Here is a 17,722-nt window from a genome sequence, read left to right as displayed (position 1 = left end):
TTGCATCATCATATAGCGAATAAACATTTTGAACACTTGACGTTTACGCAAAACTCGAGCAAAAAGTCGAGTTCGGGAATTGTTATAAATATCCTTTTTCTTTCTTAAGAATTTGCTATGCCACCAAAAAAAAACACTGTAAACAAAAAAGAATTACTAGGCGCAGGCAAAAGTTTCATCCTTACGTTGTTGACATACCCAAAAGTCGAACTAAACGGTTTGACAGCTAGTTTTTGGTGAGAGTCGCCAAGATTTGGAACGAGCTGCCTGGGTCTATTTTGCCTGATAATTTGAACTCTGGAGTCTTTAAGAGTAGAGTGAACAGGTTTCTTTTGGATGGGCGTGTACCACCTTCGTCTTCATCTACACTTTCCATCAGGTGAGGTGGAAGACAAACGCCTATTCCATTACCACAATAAAAAAAATGTACAAAACCCTACCATAACGTATGCATCACCAGTATCGACGATACTGATAGTAATGGTCTGGTTTTGCCACGAGTGTAAGTTCAATAGCCGACGCCGTATAAATAATACGTAAGTATTATTAGAACAATTATGGAAGTAGGATGTAACTTTTGCATATGATATGCAGCTATGCAGCATCGATTTGCGGTCGAGGAATGTGCTCCTACCGTCATCGAACTTGAGTTACGGAATACTTATGCGGATATAATTTATTACGTTTCTTTCGATGTGAAAAAAAAAATATTTATGTTTCATTTGTAAAACGTCTTTAACTGTAGGGCTTAACAGCCAAAAGTTCGTTAATTAACCCATTCAATAAATATTATTGTGACATTAAGGTCCAGTTTCACCATACCCTGTTAAATATTTAACGTATTGTTAAGTCAGTTAACGGACTGTTAAAGTTATCGAGTGTCCCACCACGAGTTAACGCGTGTTTATTTGTTATAACAAGCCGTTAAATTTAATCACCGCTGTAGACGTCCGTTAGACCGTAACAGACAATTAAACTCAAGATGGACGCTGCGTACAATTTTATTTTCGAAAATAATATTTTAGAAAATTTAGATTACTTAGACACAATAGTGCGACGCGTGTTAAATTCTTCCGCTAGTTTCTTCCATCCTTCATTTTTGATCGCAGTAGTTACTGCGTCCGTTTTCTTATTTTCAATTAGATCCTTGTATTTTGTAACTAAATGAACAAGGATTTCCTTTTCATTTGACGAAAAATTCGGTCCGCGTGTTTTCTTTGACATAGTTATTTATATTCAATAAGAAGCACACCACAAACACAATCAAAGAGCACAAAATAATGCTGCATAACCTCAGCTCAAAAATAAATATTACCATGTTATAATTATTTGACGTTTCAATCGGTTTAAATCAAAAGTAGTTAACATTTCATTGAAATCACTCGGAGCTAACGATTTTTGAAATTGGTCGCGCAGCACAACAAATGACGTATTATACGACTAGATAAAATATTACCGAACTTCGTCTAAATGACATGTCACAAATAAGCATTTCAATTTGGTTGCTTAAAATAAGAGTGAGTAACTTACAAGCCATTCAGTTAAATGTTCTGTTTAATAACGGCTTGTTAAATTTTGTTCCTGGGACATTTAATGATATAACAGCCCGTTAATTATTAACAACTCATTAGTAAATTACTGATTAAGATTTAACAAACATAGTTTGGTGAAATTAGACCTAAGTTTGACAATTCACTGCAATGACCTCATAAGTTAATTTATCTTAGTTTATTTTAATATTTTCCTAAAGTTACAGAAAGTGTACGTAAGGTACACTATATGTTCAAACATTGCATAGACATTTCACGTAATATGTGTTTTTACATACAGTCTTTCAGTATATACATATATAGTCACAATAATTATTTGTTGAGAAGACAATATTATAACTAAGAAACAGAAAATATTGTTTCCAATAAAATTCGAGTTTTGCGAATACTAAAACTCACTCGGTGGTAGCTTTGTATCTACCTACCTAGAAGTACTTAGTATCGTCGTGTTCCGGGTTGAAGGAGTGAGCAGCAGTTAACAACAGTCACGAGGGACATATCATTTTGGTTTTCAAGGCTGCGTATTGCTGATATGAGAAAAGATTAATATTTGTAGAGTACGTGGTCAACTGACCACTTAACGTTAGGTGGCCCGTTTGCCGGACCTATTAACACGAAAGAAATGAAATACTAGATTAATAGTTTAGAGCGTTGTTTTGTGTAAAGTTATAATATACTTATGCCTTTTTTATAATAAAAATTTTGTCTGTAAGGTCAAACAAAAAACTGTATCTAGGTTTCGTTAGAACACATTCTATTGTATACATATATTCTTATTATTTTATATGAAAGATATTTAGAGTGTATGACTCTTTCGAAAAACTACCTCCCTTTTTACTTATTATTCTAATCTCACAATAAACTTATCAACTTATCACTAACATAATTGTAAGACCATAAATTTAGAAAAATGCAGTAAGAAATCCACACTGAAACAAGATTTAAAACCAAAAATATTGTTGTTAGGGTACAAATTGTATATTTATTGATAAACTGCACCCGTTCGACGCCGGCCAGATGGGTCGTTAGTAAAAAATAAAATGAAATGTCAAAACAATACTTATCAATATTTAAATTAAAATACAGATACCCGTGAAAAGATAATTTAAATATTTTTTCGGGAACAATTGTTTGGATATTTGTAAATCCAAGTAGGCATTACATACACGGATACACATATAATTATATCGGAGCAATGGTGACATATTAGCTGCACCACACGACATTTGCATTCAATTCCACAGATTAGCCATTTGATTTAGTGGTCACACTTTATTGTCCTGTCCGCACCACCTGCCTTTGGTTTTTAATCTATGCTAGTACAATATTTATGCATCAAAACTGTTGGAAGAAGTTAAACAACGCCTAATAGCTTAAATACTTTTTTGTCATCTCTTAACTTTTCATAGTGTCTGTCAATGTGTTATGTCACTTGCACTTGTTTTCAATAAACCGTTTTTAATGCTTATATTCTAAATCTTATTATTTCTACAGGTTATGGGCCCAGACTCGTATACCTAATTTAGAGTAAACATTAAAATATTTACCGTTAAAATAAGTCATAGTAAAGTATTGCGCGATATATTGTACTTTGTCGGTCCCGTAAAGAATGGCCATGAATAACATACAAATTGAGAAATTGGTCGGACGGGAGAATTACTCCACATGGAAGTTTGCAGTAATGTCATATTTACAATTGGAAGAATTGTGGGAAAATATTGAACCTGGTACCGATGTCGATTTTAAGAAAGATGTCAAAGCAAAGTCGAAGATAATTTTGTTGGTTGAACCTATGAACTACGTACATATCGAAAATGCAAAAACAGCGAAAGAAGTCTGGAAAAACCTACAAAATGCGTTCGAAGACTCCGGGCTTTCGAGGAAAGTCGGCTTACTTAAGGATTTGGTCAATACTTCATTGGACAACTGCGGTAGTATCGAAGAATATGTGAATAATGTTATGAGTACAGCGCATAAGTTGCGAAACATTGGTTTCGAAGTAAATGATGAATGGTTGGGAACACTCATGATGGCAGGTTTACCGGATAATTATAAACCAATGATCATGGGTCTGGAAAGTTCCGGTATCAAAATATCATCAGATTTTATAAAAACAAAACTCTTACAGGAAATGAAAGTTTCCGAAACTTCTGTATTTTTTACAAAGCATAAAAATACCTCTCACGACAATAAAAAGCCAAAAGGGAAGGGGCCTCGTTGCTATAGCTGCAATAAATATGGACATTTTAAAAATCAGTGTACAGTACAAGTACAGAAAAGTAATCAAAAAACCTTTGCAGCAGTTTTTCCAGCTTACAGCACACTGAACCAGGATGATTGGTATATTGACTCTGGAGCAACAATGCACATGACAAGGCGCTCAGACTGGATGTATGATGAACAGACACCTCCGGTTCATAGAATAAAGGTGGCAAACAGTAAAGCGATCCCTGTGCAGAGTATGGGTAAAGTAAATATTCAAACCAAATTAAACAAAGATGAACATCGAATACAGCTTCTGGAATCAAACATCAGACCAGCACTCCATATACGCCCGAGCAAAATGGTGTAGCAGAGAGGATGAATCGGACGCTGGTAGATCGTGCAAAGTGCATGTTGTTTGAAGCAAAACTGCAAAAAACATTCTGGGCAGAGGCAGTCGCCACTGCCGCATATATCATAAACAGATCCCCATCACGTGTACTGGCTGCAACAACACCATATGAGAATTGGTCTGGAAAGAAACCACACATTTCTCATTTAAAGATATTTGGTTCTAAGGTCATGGTACATATTCCTAAGCAAAATCGTCGTAAGTGGGATAGCAAATCACGTGAATTAATCTTTGTAGGATATTGTGTGAATACGAAGGGATACAGGCTCTATGATAAAGTTAGTAAAAAGATTGTAATTAGTAGAGATGTGGTATTTATTGAAAATTGTAACGTTTTGGAAAATGATGCTCCGAAAACTGTGTTAGTACCACAGCAGATTACACTTCCTCTGAGTAGTGCAGAGATTGATTGTTTAGACTCAGAGAATCAGACAGAAGAAACAAGTATCAATGAAAGCTCACAAAATGAAACACCTTCAAGTAATGAGAATTCATCTGATAGTAGTATCTCGAATAGACAAACTGATGAGACTTATTATCCTGATACAGATGATTATGATGATTGTAATGATGAATATATACAAAGTAGAATTACATTGAGGTCACATCAGAGAAAAAACATGGAAGGCAATAATTTCATGGGTTTTATGGAAGTTACAGATCCAATAACTGTTGAAGAAGCATTAACAGGTTCAAATGCAAGGCAATGGAATAAGAAGCTTGATTCTACGCTGAAAGAGATAGGTTATCATTCCAGGACGAAGCACATTGATGTGAGGCATCATTTTGTTCGTGACAAGGTGCTTGGTGGGGCCATTGACGTTCGCTACGTTCAGACGGACATGATGGTCGCAGATGCCCTAACGAAAGCCACGACGCACTCAAAATTGGTTTTCTGTGCCTCCAAGATGGGCTTATGTTTAAGAGAGGATGTTGGAAGAAGTTAAACAACGCCTAATAGCTTAAATACTTTTTTGTCATCTCTTAACTTTTCCTAGTGTCTGTCAATGTGTTATGTCACTTGCACTTGTTTTCAATAAACCGTTTTTAATGCTTATATTCTAAATCTTATTATTTCTACAAAAACATATAATAAGTTGGGAATTGATTACTTTCTTTATATAAAAATAAAAAATATTCAAATTATTCCTTAGCTATTATTCATTAACATTATTATTACTATAGGATTTACCAGCAGACCGAGTAGGTTTGTGCCTGGGGTGGCGAATTTTGAAATCAATTTTTATTCTTTACTTTTGTGGCATCTCAGAAATCACTGACGTAAAAAAGAACACTGTGGTCCTGTTTCTATTTCTAATTTTATAAGCAACCTCTCTTCCTCGCCTTTCGTGCTCGGTCGGTCAACAAATGTTATTCGTCCATAAACTTGGGCAATATATTATGATTAAATATCATATAAATGAAAGACAACAAGAACGAAGCATTGACTAAATTTTACATTATTATTATTTATTAGAAAATAAATACAACTAAAGGACACATTTTTACATTCCTATTTCATAAAAATCATGACGACACTCGTGCGGGAGAAACACCTGCGGCGCGCTCGGCAGTCGGCGACTCGGCGCCTCATAAGCGCTTGAGGATGCGGCGCTTGTCGCGCGCGGGCGGCGCGGCCGGCCGGCGCTCGCGCTTGGCGCGCGGGCCCTCGCCGCCCGCCGCCGCCTCCGCGCCCGCGCCCGCGCCCGCCTCCGCCTCGCGCCCCCGCGCGTGTATGTCGGTGTATAGCTTGGCCCGCGCGAAGTAGTCGTCGTAGCGGTCGCGCAGGAGCGCCGCCGCCTCCGCGTTGAGCGCGGAGTCGGCGTTGGGGGCGATCAGCAGGCACTTGACGGCGAGCAGCGCGTGCTCGAGCCCGAGCTCCGGCCGCCAGTCGCGCTTGAGCGTGTTGACGCACACCTCGCCCGCCACCGACACGTTGGGGTGGAATATCTTGGTGAGGAAGTAGGCGCGCGGCGGCGCCGTCGGGAACTCGCGACCCAGGGCGAGGCGGACGCGGAAGACTCCACCGGCGTAGGGCGTATCCGCTGTCGATCATTTTTGTTTCCATTACATTACATTCATAAAATTATATTCAATATAAAAAATATAACTTAAAATTGTATGTTAAGTTAAACTAATGAAATAAGTATTGAAATGAACCTCAGATTTTTAAACTTTTATCTACAAGTAAATTATTTTTTTAATAGTTTTTTTTTAATAATATGATTCCTTTCTAGCATCAATATACCTGTTAAAAATGAAATACTCGTTTTCTTCACTCGTATAATCACTCGTATTTTTAAAAATAAACTCACAAAAAAAAAACAAACAGAAATCTCTTCAATATAAAATAGATGATCTTGACATCGCGATTTAACATAATGCACAACGCCATCTATTCATAAATAGAAGAACTAAATATAACACAACATTCACTAATAGATGGCGGTGTCTGCCATCATTTAATAAAATCAATGTTAACTTTTTACTCATTCCGCCCACCAAGGACTTGCTCCTTTACACCATAATAAGTAAAATGATCTTATACACTAATTACAAATTGCAATAGAGTAAGTTTAAGCACGGAAAAAAAAGAAAAGAGAAAAAAAAAAACACACACAAACACAAATCACATTATAAATGGAGTATTACAACTATTTTTATAGAAACAAAACTTCCGCCCACCGTGAGAATGTAGTTTAAATCATGTAGGTTTTGTTAAGAGACACAGTTTACTAATTGGGCGCTTAAGCAATCCTCTTTTACATTTTAAGGTTACTACTCGAGTTACATTATCAGGCCCGGCATGTTTTTCGATTACTTTACCTAAAAGCCATTTGGCGGGTGGTATATTATCATCTTTAACAATGACTACATCACCTACGTCAAGTTCAGGCTTTTTACTACACCATTTATTTCTTTGATTTAAATTGCATAAAAATTCCTTTGACCATCTTTTCCAAAATAAATTAACCATTTTTTGAATCATTCTCCATCTATCTAAACCTGTTACATTTTTATCAGAATAATCTACATCATTAATATTTAATAAGGATTCACCTATTAAAAAATGACCAGGTGTCAATGGAAGAGGGTCATTAGGATTATCACTGAGAACACTTAAAGGACGTGAGTTTAAGCAAGCCTCGATTTGTATTAACAAAGTAGAAATTTCTTCAAACGGCAAAGTTGCATCACCTACGACTCGCTTTAAATGAGCTTTAGCACATCGTACACCCGCCTCCCATATTCCTCCAAAATTAGGTGCACTTGGGGGAATAAAATGCCAATTTGTCGATTCTAAAGTCAACAAATTTACCATTTCATGTGATAATTCTGATTTAGCTCCTTTAAACATATTGCTAAACATGGCGTTTGCTCCAACAAAATTAGTTCCGTTGTCGCTGTAAAGATCGCTGCAATGTCCTCGTCGAGAAATAAACCTCCTAAAAGCTGCTATGAAACCTTTAGCAGTTAGATCCGACACGGCTTCGAGATGGACTGCGCGAGTTACCATACAGACGAACAAACAAATGTATCCCTTGTAGGATTTAGCTCCTCGTCCAGGCGAAAAACGTATATTAATAGGACCCGCGTAGTCCACTCCAGAGGTCTTAAACGGGCGACTAGGTTTTAATCTGGCTTCTGGTAACTGTCCCATCAACTGTGTTGCCGCCGCTTTAGAATATCTTAAACAAACGACGCAGCTTTGATAGTACTTTTTTACCATTTCACGTGCTCTCAATATCCAGAATTTACTCCTCAAGTAATTCATCATGAGTTGTGGTCCGCCATGGAGAGTCTTCACATGAGCATTAGCCACTATTAGTTGACTAAGATGATTCTTAGCCGGTAAAATAATGGGATGCTTCTGATCGTAGCTTACCTCAGATTGGCTCAACCGTCCACCCACTCGTATGATCCCATTTATGTCTAAAAACGGGCACAGAGTGTACAGAATGCTTCGTTTAGCTACACAACCTTTTGTTTTTAAACTCCGTATTTCTTCCTCAAACTCATACTCTTGAGCTTGTTTAATACACAATTTTAAAGATTGTTCAATTTCATCTGGTGTTACAACTTTAGAAAATTCTTTTCTTTTTTCAAATGGTAGCCGTACTTTAAGAAATCTTCGACACAATGAAATCACCCTTAATAATTTATTTAATTCAGAAAACTTCACCCATTCAAAAGTTACCTGTTTTTCCATTACCATAAATGACTTAACTCGTTCTTCTTCGTTAGTGTCAATTACTTCGGGCTTCGTAACTTTAATGTTAAATTCAGATAAAAAATCAGGACCGTGCCACCATAGATCGTAGTTGTTCAATGCCATTGGCTTCAATCCTCGTGATGCGCAGTCAGCAGGATTGACGTTAGTTGGCACGTGTGCCCATTGCTCAAAATTCATTATTGTAAGGATGTGTGATACTCGGTTACTCACATACGTCACCCATCGATTCACAGGTCCTCGTAACCATGCTAATACAACGGTTGAATCCGTCCATGCGAACATGTCACTTTTGGGTATTTCCATCACTTGAGAAACTTCGTGTAATAGTTTTGCAGCTAAAGTTGCTCCACAAAGTTCTAATCTAGGTATTGATACCTCTTTCTCGATTGGTGCAACTTTAGTTTTGGCTGTGACAAGGTTTACGTATACGTTGTTATGTTCATCTATAACTCTCAAATAAACTACAGCTGCATATGCCATATGTGATGCATCGGAAAACGCATGAAGTTCCAGCTTACATTTTTTTGTACATCCAAGCCACCGTGGTATTAAAATATTCTTAATATTACGCAACTCATCCTTGTAGTGTAGCCACTCTAATAATAGTTTTTTGGGTAATTTATCGTCCCACTCAAGATGCTCTTTCCACAATTTTTGAATGAAAATTTTCGCTGTAATTACTACTGGAGAAATCCAACCAATAGGGTCGTAAAGTCTAGCTATATCTGATAAAACCGTTCGTTTTGTAATAGGCTCTTTGGTATCAGTCAAATTTACTACATACTCAAAATTATCTGTTAATCTGTTCCATTTAATTCCTAAAACCTTCATCATACCATCACTTTCTATTGTCAGAGACTTCACGGTGCTTACCTTATTTTGCTCAATATAATTTACAAATCGTTGACTGTTGCTACTCCATTTTTGCATTTCAAAACCACCAGTATTCATAAGCTCTGTCATTTCTTCGTAAATTTGTAAAGCCTCTGTCTCTGTTTCACACCCCGTCATCAAATCATCAACATAATAATCATTTTTAGTAATGTGCGCAGCCACTGGAAACTTATCCTTTTCCAGAAGTGCTAATGTCTGTAAGGTCTTAACTGCTAAATATGGGGCACAGGCCGTACCAAAGGTTAATGTTAACAATTTGAAGTGTTGTATTGGTACTTTATCATTAGATCTCCACAATATTCTTTGGAAATTAGTGTCGTCTTCATGGACAAATACCTGCCGATACATTTTCACAATATCTGCAATTATAGCGATTGGATGTTTGCGCCACCTCAGTAACAAATGACGCAAATCCTGTTGGAGTTTAGGACCTATCATAAGATCATCATTTAAAGACACATTGTTAACGCCTTTATTAGATGCATTAAAGACCACTCTGACTTTTGTCGTTTGCTTGTCTTCTCTCACTACTGCATGATGAGGGAGGTAGACACACTTAGGATTGTCAATATCATCATTAGGTACTTGTTTCATGTGGTTTAGTGTAGTATATTCTTCTAGAACTCTATTGTACTCGTTTGAAAGCGTAGGATTCTTACTTAATCGTTTCTCCAATGAAAGTAATTTGTTGATGGCTATATCACATGACTGACCATACTGACATTGTGGATTATTTGTTTTAAACGGTAATTTGACAACAAATTTTCCATCTTCTCGTCTTAAAGTAGTTTCTTCGTACAATTTCTCACATAGTTTTTCTTCTTCTGTTAATCTTTTCTCGATACTGTTCGGCTCATTTTCTATTTCCCAAAATTTTTTCAATAATTCGTCTTCTTTTACTTGTACATGTAAGTTTAAAACATTCTCTTTTACCGACTCTTGTTCTATTTTTCCCGACAAAACCCACCCGAATAAAGTATTTTGTGCTAGTAAATTCCCACGTGGACTCTTCTTCACTCCATTCTGCAAAATTTCTCCATACACGTCAGCGCCAAGTAATATATCAACTTTACCTGGTGATGAAAATTCTGGATCTGCAAGCGGTAGCGATTTTAGCTCAAGCCAGTCAGGTATACGAACTTCACGGCTCGGCAACAATGACGTTAGTGACTTTAATACATAAGCATTTACACAAACCTTTCCAACAGGTTCATAACGCGATTCAATTTCTACATTTACTGCATGTTTAATATTAAGATGACCGTCTCCCAAACAAGACACCTTACCATTCACATTTTTACGTTTAAGACCCAACAATTGCACAATATGTTCGCTGACAAAAGAGGCTTGAGAGCCTTGATCAAGTAATGCTCTGATGACGAAACAACCATTTTTAGATTTAGATTTTACCACTGCTGTTGCTAGTAACACGTTATATGTTTTTATATCTCCTCTTGAAAAATTTGCTACTACGTTCGTCTCTGATGTCGTTTCTCGTTCTCGTTGTTCAGGTTCTCCTTTATTTTGTTCGGTTTGTCTCAGAGTGTAATAGGCCTCCTTGTCTTCCTTCTCAAAGTGAAGCAAAGTGTGATGTTTTTTGCCACACTTATGGCATGAAGTGTTTTGATGACATCTATACACAGAATGTGTTGGCGCCAGACAATTAAAGCAAAGTCTTTTTGCCTGTGCTATATTCTGCCTCTTTAAAATTGGTTGTTTCTTAAACTGGGCACAGTGATAGACAAAATGTGGACCATTACACATTGCACATGTCGCCTCTGGTGAAGCATTTTTTACTTCAAGTGCTGTATGAAATGACTTAGTCTTTACCGGTTGATGTGATGATCTTGATTGAATCATGGTTTTACTCATTTGCTTACCAGTTTCGAGCAATTCTAAAGTTCTGAATCGTGTTTCGATAAATTGTTCCAATTGAGACCATTTGGGTAAATCATCTGTAGTTGAACTTACATAAGTCTCCCACTGTCTTAGTGACTCGTGATCCAATTTAGACACCACTAGATGTATTATAACCGGATCCCATTGATCAGTGCTAATGTTCAGATTATTTAGAGCTTTCAGACAAGATGTTGTTGTATCTAACAAATGTTTTAGTGCATTTGTTGATTCATGTAGTATTAATTTTTGTCCAAATAATGTCTTCATAATCGCGTTACAATTATATTTCTTATTGTTGTAACGTTTAGATAATTGTTCCCATGCTTCTTTATAATTAGCTGATGTAGTAGGAAAATTTCTAAGTAGCATTTCGGGTTCTCCTGATAAACTGGATTTTAAATAATGCAGCTTCTGAACCGGAGAAAGTGTATTATTCTCATGTATCAATGATAAGAACATATCATAAAAAGATTGCCACTCGGTATATTTCCCAGAAAAGTGTGGAAGCTGTATTCTTGGTAATTGCACCTCGGAATTAATAAGTTTAGAATTAGCTGAAGAACTTTCTCTCGTGTCCATTGAAGATGATCCAGAGAGTGGTTTTGCCAAAGCAATGTATTCTTTTAAAATAGATTTGTATTGTATGAATAATTCTTGAAATTGATCCTGCATATCATCTTTGAAATATTTTAACACTTTTAAATGTTCCTCCGTAGCTTTAGTAATTATTTCAAGATGATTTTGGCTAAACACTTCTTCCAATTTCTCCAAAGCTTCCATTCTTGCCACAAGATAACTGTATTTTGCTCGTGCCTCTTGATTAGCTTTCTTAAAATTGCGTTCGGCTTTAATCAATTGATCGAACAACTCTTGTTGCCCTTTTATTAACTTCTCCATGTTTATTTTCAATGCAATAGCTTACAATTATAAAGTTTGAATTCACTATAAATGTTAAGGTTCAATCAAATTATTATTTTTTATAAGTTCACAGTATTGCAAATTACTCTAAGTCCAAATCACAAAAATTTTACAAGTCCAATATAACAAATAATTCTAAGTCTATAATATCACGAAATTTTTACAAGTTCAAACTGATTTAATGTTTTTTTTTTTTTTTTAAAGTCCACTGAATACGATCACGAAATTTTTGCAAGTCCAAACTAATTTAATTTTTATAAGTCTAAAGACTTACTTGTAAAGTTCACTTTCCTGCGTATCCTCAGTTCTCACTAATCACTATTCACTAATTCACTTTCCTTCCCGGGTTTCGGCACCATGTTAAAAATGAAATACTCGTTTTCTTCACTCGTATAATCACTCGTATTTTTAAAAATAAACTCACAAAAAAAAAAACAAACAGAAATCTCTTCAATATAAAATAGATGATCTTGACATCGCGATTTAACATAATGCACAACGCCATCTATTCATAAATAGAAGAACTAAATATAACACAACATTCACTAATAGATGGCGGTGTCTGCCATCATTTAATAAAATCAATGTTAACTTTTTACTCAATACCTATAAAAAAAGAATACATAAAATACCTATAATGACATAATGCTAATTTATTAGTATAAAACTATGTTCCTTTTAAAAGTTAAAACTGATATTGTTTCTATAAAATGCATGTAATCTTAGTAAACCAAATAGTTTGGAATCATAAAAATATTAGTCAGCATATAAACTAAGTTTGCTTTGTTTGGTTTTAAATGAATATATAATGTGATATATAAAATCTGAGCACCAAATTATATGAGAATGCACTTGACGTTGATATATAGTATATGTACCATAAATGACCAAGTAAATGCAATTTATTGGTGATGATCTTTGTGATTTACTTAATAATATGGAAAATAAGTATGTTAAGAAATCTTACAATATGTATACAGTTTTACTTTACTTTACTGTAATCATCTCATAAAGTAGATTAGATATAGCAGTATTATTAAAATTAATATAATACAAAGCAGATGGATTCAGAGTAAATAGAGTTTGTACAGAGTGATAAGTTAAATACAGAAAGGGTGTTCATATCAAAATAGATTTGCCTCGCTTTGCTTAGTTACCATTGACTTTTGAAGTCCATTATAGTCAACTATATTTTAAGAGTAGACATGTCCCTCTAAGAGGAAACATAGTTTGCAACAATCAATGTTGACTATTTGTCTCCTAACTCACTCTCATTGAAAATTAATGTGTATAAGATATCATGTTTCATGTGCCAGTAAAAAAAGCACTGGCACTGGCACATTTCATTGACCGAATGAATCGTTAATATGTCTTACATCACAAATGTCTATTGGCAGTACTGGTGCTTATTCACAAATGAGTTTTCTATCATTGATCATGTGAAAAATAATCATCACAAATGGGCAAATAGTCAATTTCTACAAATATTAGATTTAAAAGGAAACATTAATATGAATCTTGTCATATTATCAATATACTTTTTTGATAACATGTTATAAACTATACAGGTACTGCTATACCATAGTCAGACAAGAACACCGCAAAATATACATCTCCTAGATCACAAAATGTCTTCAATGGATTACCTTTTTATACATTGTAATAAGTTACGTTACTGTATGATTTAAATAATAAGTGGGAAATTAACTAGTGTCATAGAATGATCAACTAAGGCGAAAATAAAAGTAAGAGAAAAAGCATAGTAGACGAAATACTCAATTGCAGAACAATAAAACTAGAGCCTTACCAGGGCCATCAATCAGTGCAACGACGTCGGTAATATTGTCATCTCGAAGGACAAGCTTAATGCCCGATGGTGGATTGGCCGCGAGCCGTCGCAGTTCGCGCGTCACACCACGCAGAACTTGCGGACATACGTTTTCTACGTTAGACATCCTCCCTTTAGAGCTTCTAGTAAGTCTCCACGGTGAGCGATGCCCACTGTTGACGATTCAAACCATCACATTCAAAACAAACCAACTTAGGAATATCACTTCGTTTACTTGATGTTTTGATTCCGTACAAGAACAAAATATAAGAGACTCCGAAAATTAAAAGATTATAACTTCATAATATACAATTGAAATGGATAAGTTACTTAATATAAGTATTAAATTTGTTTTGCTGTTTTAAGATAAGCATTAGTTCGTTAAAAAGAAATTAATTATTTGATTATTTGATATCTGTGGGCTTGGCAGTTGACAATAGAGTATATAACAAAATAACAAAAGCTATACAGATTATAAACTAAAACGAATACATTACGTTGACCGAATATTTTAAGTCAAAAAAACTTTAAATTCGCTTTAATAAGGAATTTATTTACCTTTATACGAAAATGCCTAGAATGAGAAAATTGCCTAGAAGTCAAATTAAATTTATATTTAAAAATAAAAAAGGTTAACGCAGGGCGAACAGTTATTTTTCCTTTTAAACGAACATTGAATAAATAACAGAGTAACAAATAAAAACAAAAAATGTGTACTTGGTGGTAACCTACACCCTTTTTTTTTAAACTAATGTTCGAGATGACCACACTCTGGTTAAATTTAACTACTATAACTATTTTTACTAACTATCACTGTCAGTGTCATTGGAGAGCCGTTTGCCACAGCAGACAGCATCCCTTGACATTTGTTATCATTGGACAACCAAAAATCAAAATCATGATTCAAATTAATTAGCTTGGTCCGATAGATCGATATTATTAATAAGTGTATCAACTAATTTAAGAGGTTTTCGTGTACTGTAATAATCAGTCATGTTTCGAAGATGTAGTTCAGACGACTCAGAATTATCAGATTCTGTTATTAATTCTAAATCAGCGATCCGGATAAGTGTATGCCTACAACGATATTTTAAGGACGTTCGCTCTCGATGTTATATACATGTTATAAGGAATCGACGAGTGCGTTGGTTAGAAAAGCGTTTACAAAAAATATTTTCGTTACCCGGTGGGTTTTGTCTTTGTGCCAATGGACACTTATTGCCCTCATCCGAACCACTTGCATTGCTGCGTGCTGAAGACTCTGTAGAGTAAGAGTAGCTAAATTATTTTAATTCATCAATTTCATATAAACATGTAAAAGTTTCAATTAAGCTGAACACAGATTTTATTTTATTTTCAATGGGAAAACCAACAGCAGATACAATACTATTACAATGCACAATATGTATTTAAAATATAAGCTAAACATAATCAATGATTAGAAATATGAATTATAAAACATTTTTTAACTATTATATAATAAAACCATTAAGATATACCATAAAATTAGAAATGAGCACAAAAAAACATCTTTATTTTTTTATTGAACTGAGGGTGGCTATCGTGATATATGTCTAAATGACAGTATGGTGGGACACGGTATTTGTTTATATAATAAGATTCCACAGTTATGTTTAACTTGGCATTTAAAAAAATGAAAACTCATATAAAAAACATATTGATAAAAAAGGCATACTGCAAACAAGATTATATTAATAACAAAAAAGTGGGCTTAGTGTTTGTTGATTTCTAGGCAGGATGTATATTAATTTTATTGTACTATAGAATAGTATATTAAAATAATGGAGAAACGTAACAATGTAGTGAGTTTCTAGTTGGTTCTTTTTGATAGAATCTACATTCTGAACTGGTGGTAGTGGTGGTATTGTTCAAAGGTGCTTTTATGAGCCTGCTTGAATAAAGAATTATTTTTTTTTGATCTTATGTCCAGTTAGTACCTATGTAAAAAGTATGACCATTTGAAACATTACAATAGGATAGCTTCAAAATGATTTTACAAAGTGTGTTTAGTATGAACATTATAATTATTATCAAAATTCACATCAAAGTAAACCATTCCAGTAATCCAGTCCATACCGGGAATTATTTAATATAATCTTATAATTTATCATTACTTCGTCAATAAGCTTCCTATTTATCTTTTTATTAATCTCTTCCAAACTTATTTTCAGAGTAATTCCTCTTCTTGAAGGACATGTGGAAATGCTACACAAAAAAGATTCTTTAGACTTGAATGTAAACAATCAGTCGGAAAAGGAAGCTCAGAATGGGGAAACAGTAAGCGAATCACCTCACACACTCTGTGGTATCAATCACTTCGCTTCCATCTCCAACCACAGTCGGACGACATCAGAAGGAGCCAATAACGACGGAACATCGAAAACAACAAACGGAGTTCCGGGCACCTCCAAACTCGAGAGCCACGATGACACAGACGGGATCACCACATCGAATCACGCGCAAGACTCGGTGAATAATAATAACACCAGTTTTACAGGAGAAAATAAAGGAAACGGTGACACAAAAGACACGGCGATTACTTTCCACCAACTCAAGCGCCGTGCGCTCGCTTTGCTGGACGCGCACCGCAGCGCGCGCGACGCCGCCGACGCCGGAGGCGAACCGCCGCCGCGACGCGTCCGGCGGCGCGTCCGGCGTCGCACTCGACGCAACCCACAGCCGGAGCGGGAGAAAACTGAACAGGAAATGGAGCCGGAGCCGGAGCAGGAGCAGGAGCGGGAGCCGGAGCAGGAGCCGGAGCCGGAGCCAGAGCCGGAGCCGGAGCCGGAACCGGAGCCGGAGCTGGAACCAGAGTTGGAGCGACAATTGGGACCGGTGTCCGAGTCCCCTTCGGACTGCGAGCAGCCCGTGTCGCGCAACGGCGCGGCGCGCTCGCGGCGCCCGCGCGTCGTGCGGCCGCTCGGCGCGGACGAGTGGCCGCGTGGCCGCGAGCCGGACGATTGCAGTAAATAAGCAATTCTCATATCCGAATCCGCCGATAGCCCGATCTCGGAAATATTGAGATTCGACTTGCATGATCACAGCTTAGTGCAAAGATTAAACGATTGCGCATTTAGCTCGATATGTATTTTTGTTAATTTGTTTGCCTAATCGAAAGGAGATAAATCGTTGTTTTAAGGTCGATATCGTCACACGTTCAAATACACTCGACCATTACTATATAGGCGTACACTACGACAATAGAAATAAAGTGATATGTGTGTGGAATCATATGACTTTGTTATATTATCTGTATATGGACTGATTAGTAACAAAATGTTAGATTTTATATTGTTAAATTGTACCTAAATTATATGTATAACTAAAATATAAAACAATCTCAATGTACTAAATTGCTCACGGAGAATACAATGCTTACTTTAGAATATGAGTAATAAGCTACACAGCTCTAAACAAATAAATGACTTGTAAGTGAATATTCTCAAGTTTTATTTCGTACGTAGAGTTCGACAGACTGGCTCCTGACAATTGAGACAAAGCAAATGTAACGAGTCGTAAGTGTAGTATAATGTATAATAAGCTTTTAGTTTACTAGACATTATACTGGTACACGTACGTACACATGGTACACGACGTCGTGGCACGGCACGGCGCCGCACCGTAGTCATGGGTCCACGCCCTTACAAACTCTATTTACAATAATTTAGAAAAAAAACACGATTTTAGAAGAACAACAAAAAGTAAGTTTATATAGACTATAAAAAAGCATTCAATTCCGTGCCACATAGCTGGTTGGATTTTAC

The 17,722-nt window shown here is 36.0% G+C and overlaps 2 protein-coding genes across 2 annotated transcripts; one reads left to right on the top strand and one right to left on the bottom strand.

The window, feature by feature from the left end:
- Positions 1–5,613: 5,613 nt before the first annotated feature.
- LOC125064928 (ubiquitin-conjugating enzyme E2 S) lies at positions 5,614–14,356 on the bottom strand. Its single transcript, XM_047672241.1, has 2 exons — positions 13,917–14,356; positions 5,614–6,209 (listed from the first exon to the last, which is right to left on the bottom strand). Exons 1-2 carry the CDS (start codon positions 14,062–14,064, stop codon positions 5,755–5,757), a joined length of 603 nt encoding a protein of 200 aa, XP_047528197.1. The 5' UTR covers positions 14,065–14,356; the 3' UTR covers positions 5,614–5,754.
- Positions 14,357–14,792: 436 nt separating this feature from the next.
- On the top strand, positions 14,793–17,395 carry LOC125064651 (putative mediator of RNA polymerase II transcription subunit 29). The gene is made up of 2 exons (XM_047671811.1): positions 14,793–15,205; positions 16,130–17,395. The coding sequence occupies exons 1-2, from the start codon at positions 14,931–14,933 to the stop codon at positions 16,929–16,931; spliced, it is 1,077 nt and encodes a 358-aa protein (XP_047527767.1). The 5' UTR covers positions 14,793–14,930; the 3' UTR covers positions 16,932–17,395.
- Positions 17,396–17,722: the final 327 nt, after the last annotated feature.

The sequence above is a fragment of the Vanessa atalanta genome, chromosome 6, assembly GCF_905147765.1.
Source record: "Vanessa atalanta chromosome 6, ilVanAtal1.2, whole genome shotgun sequence".
In the NCBI taxonomy this organism is placed as follows: Eukaryota; Metazoa; Arthropoda; class Insecta; order Lepidoptera; family Nymphalidae; genus Vanessa; species Vanessa atalanta.
The sequence above is the reverse complement of the archived record's forward strand: the minus strand, read 5'-3'. Positions and strand labels throughout refer to the sequence as shown.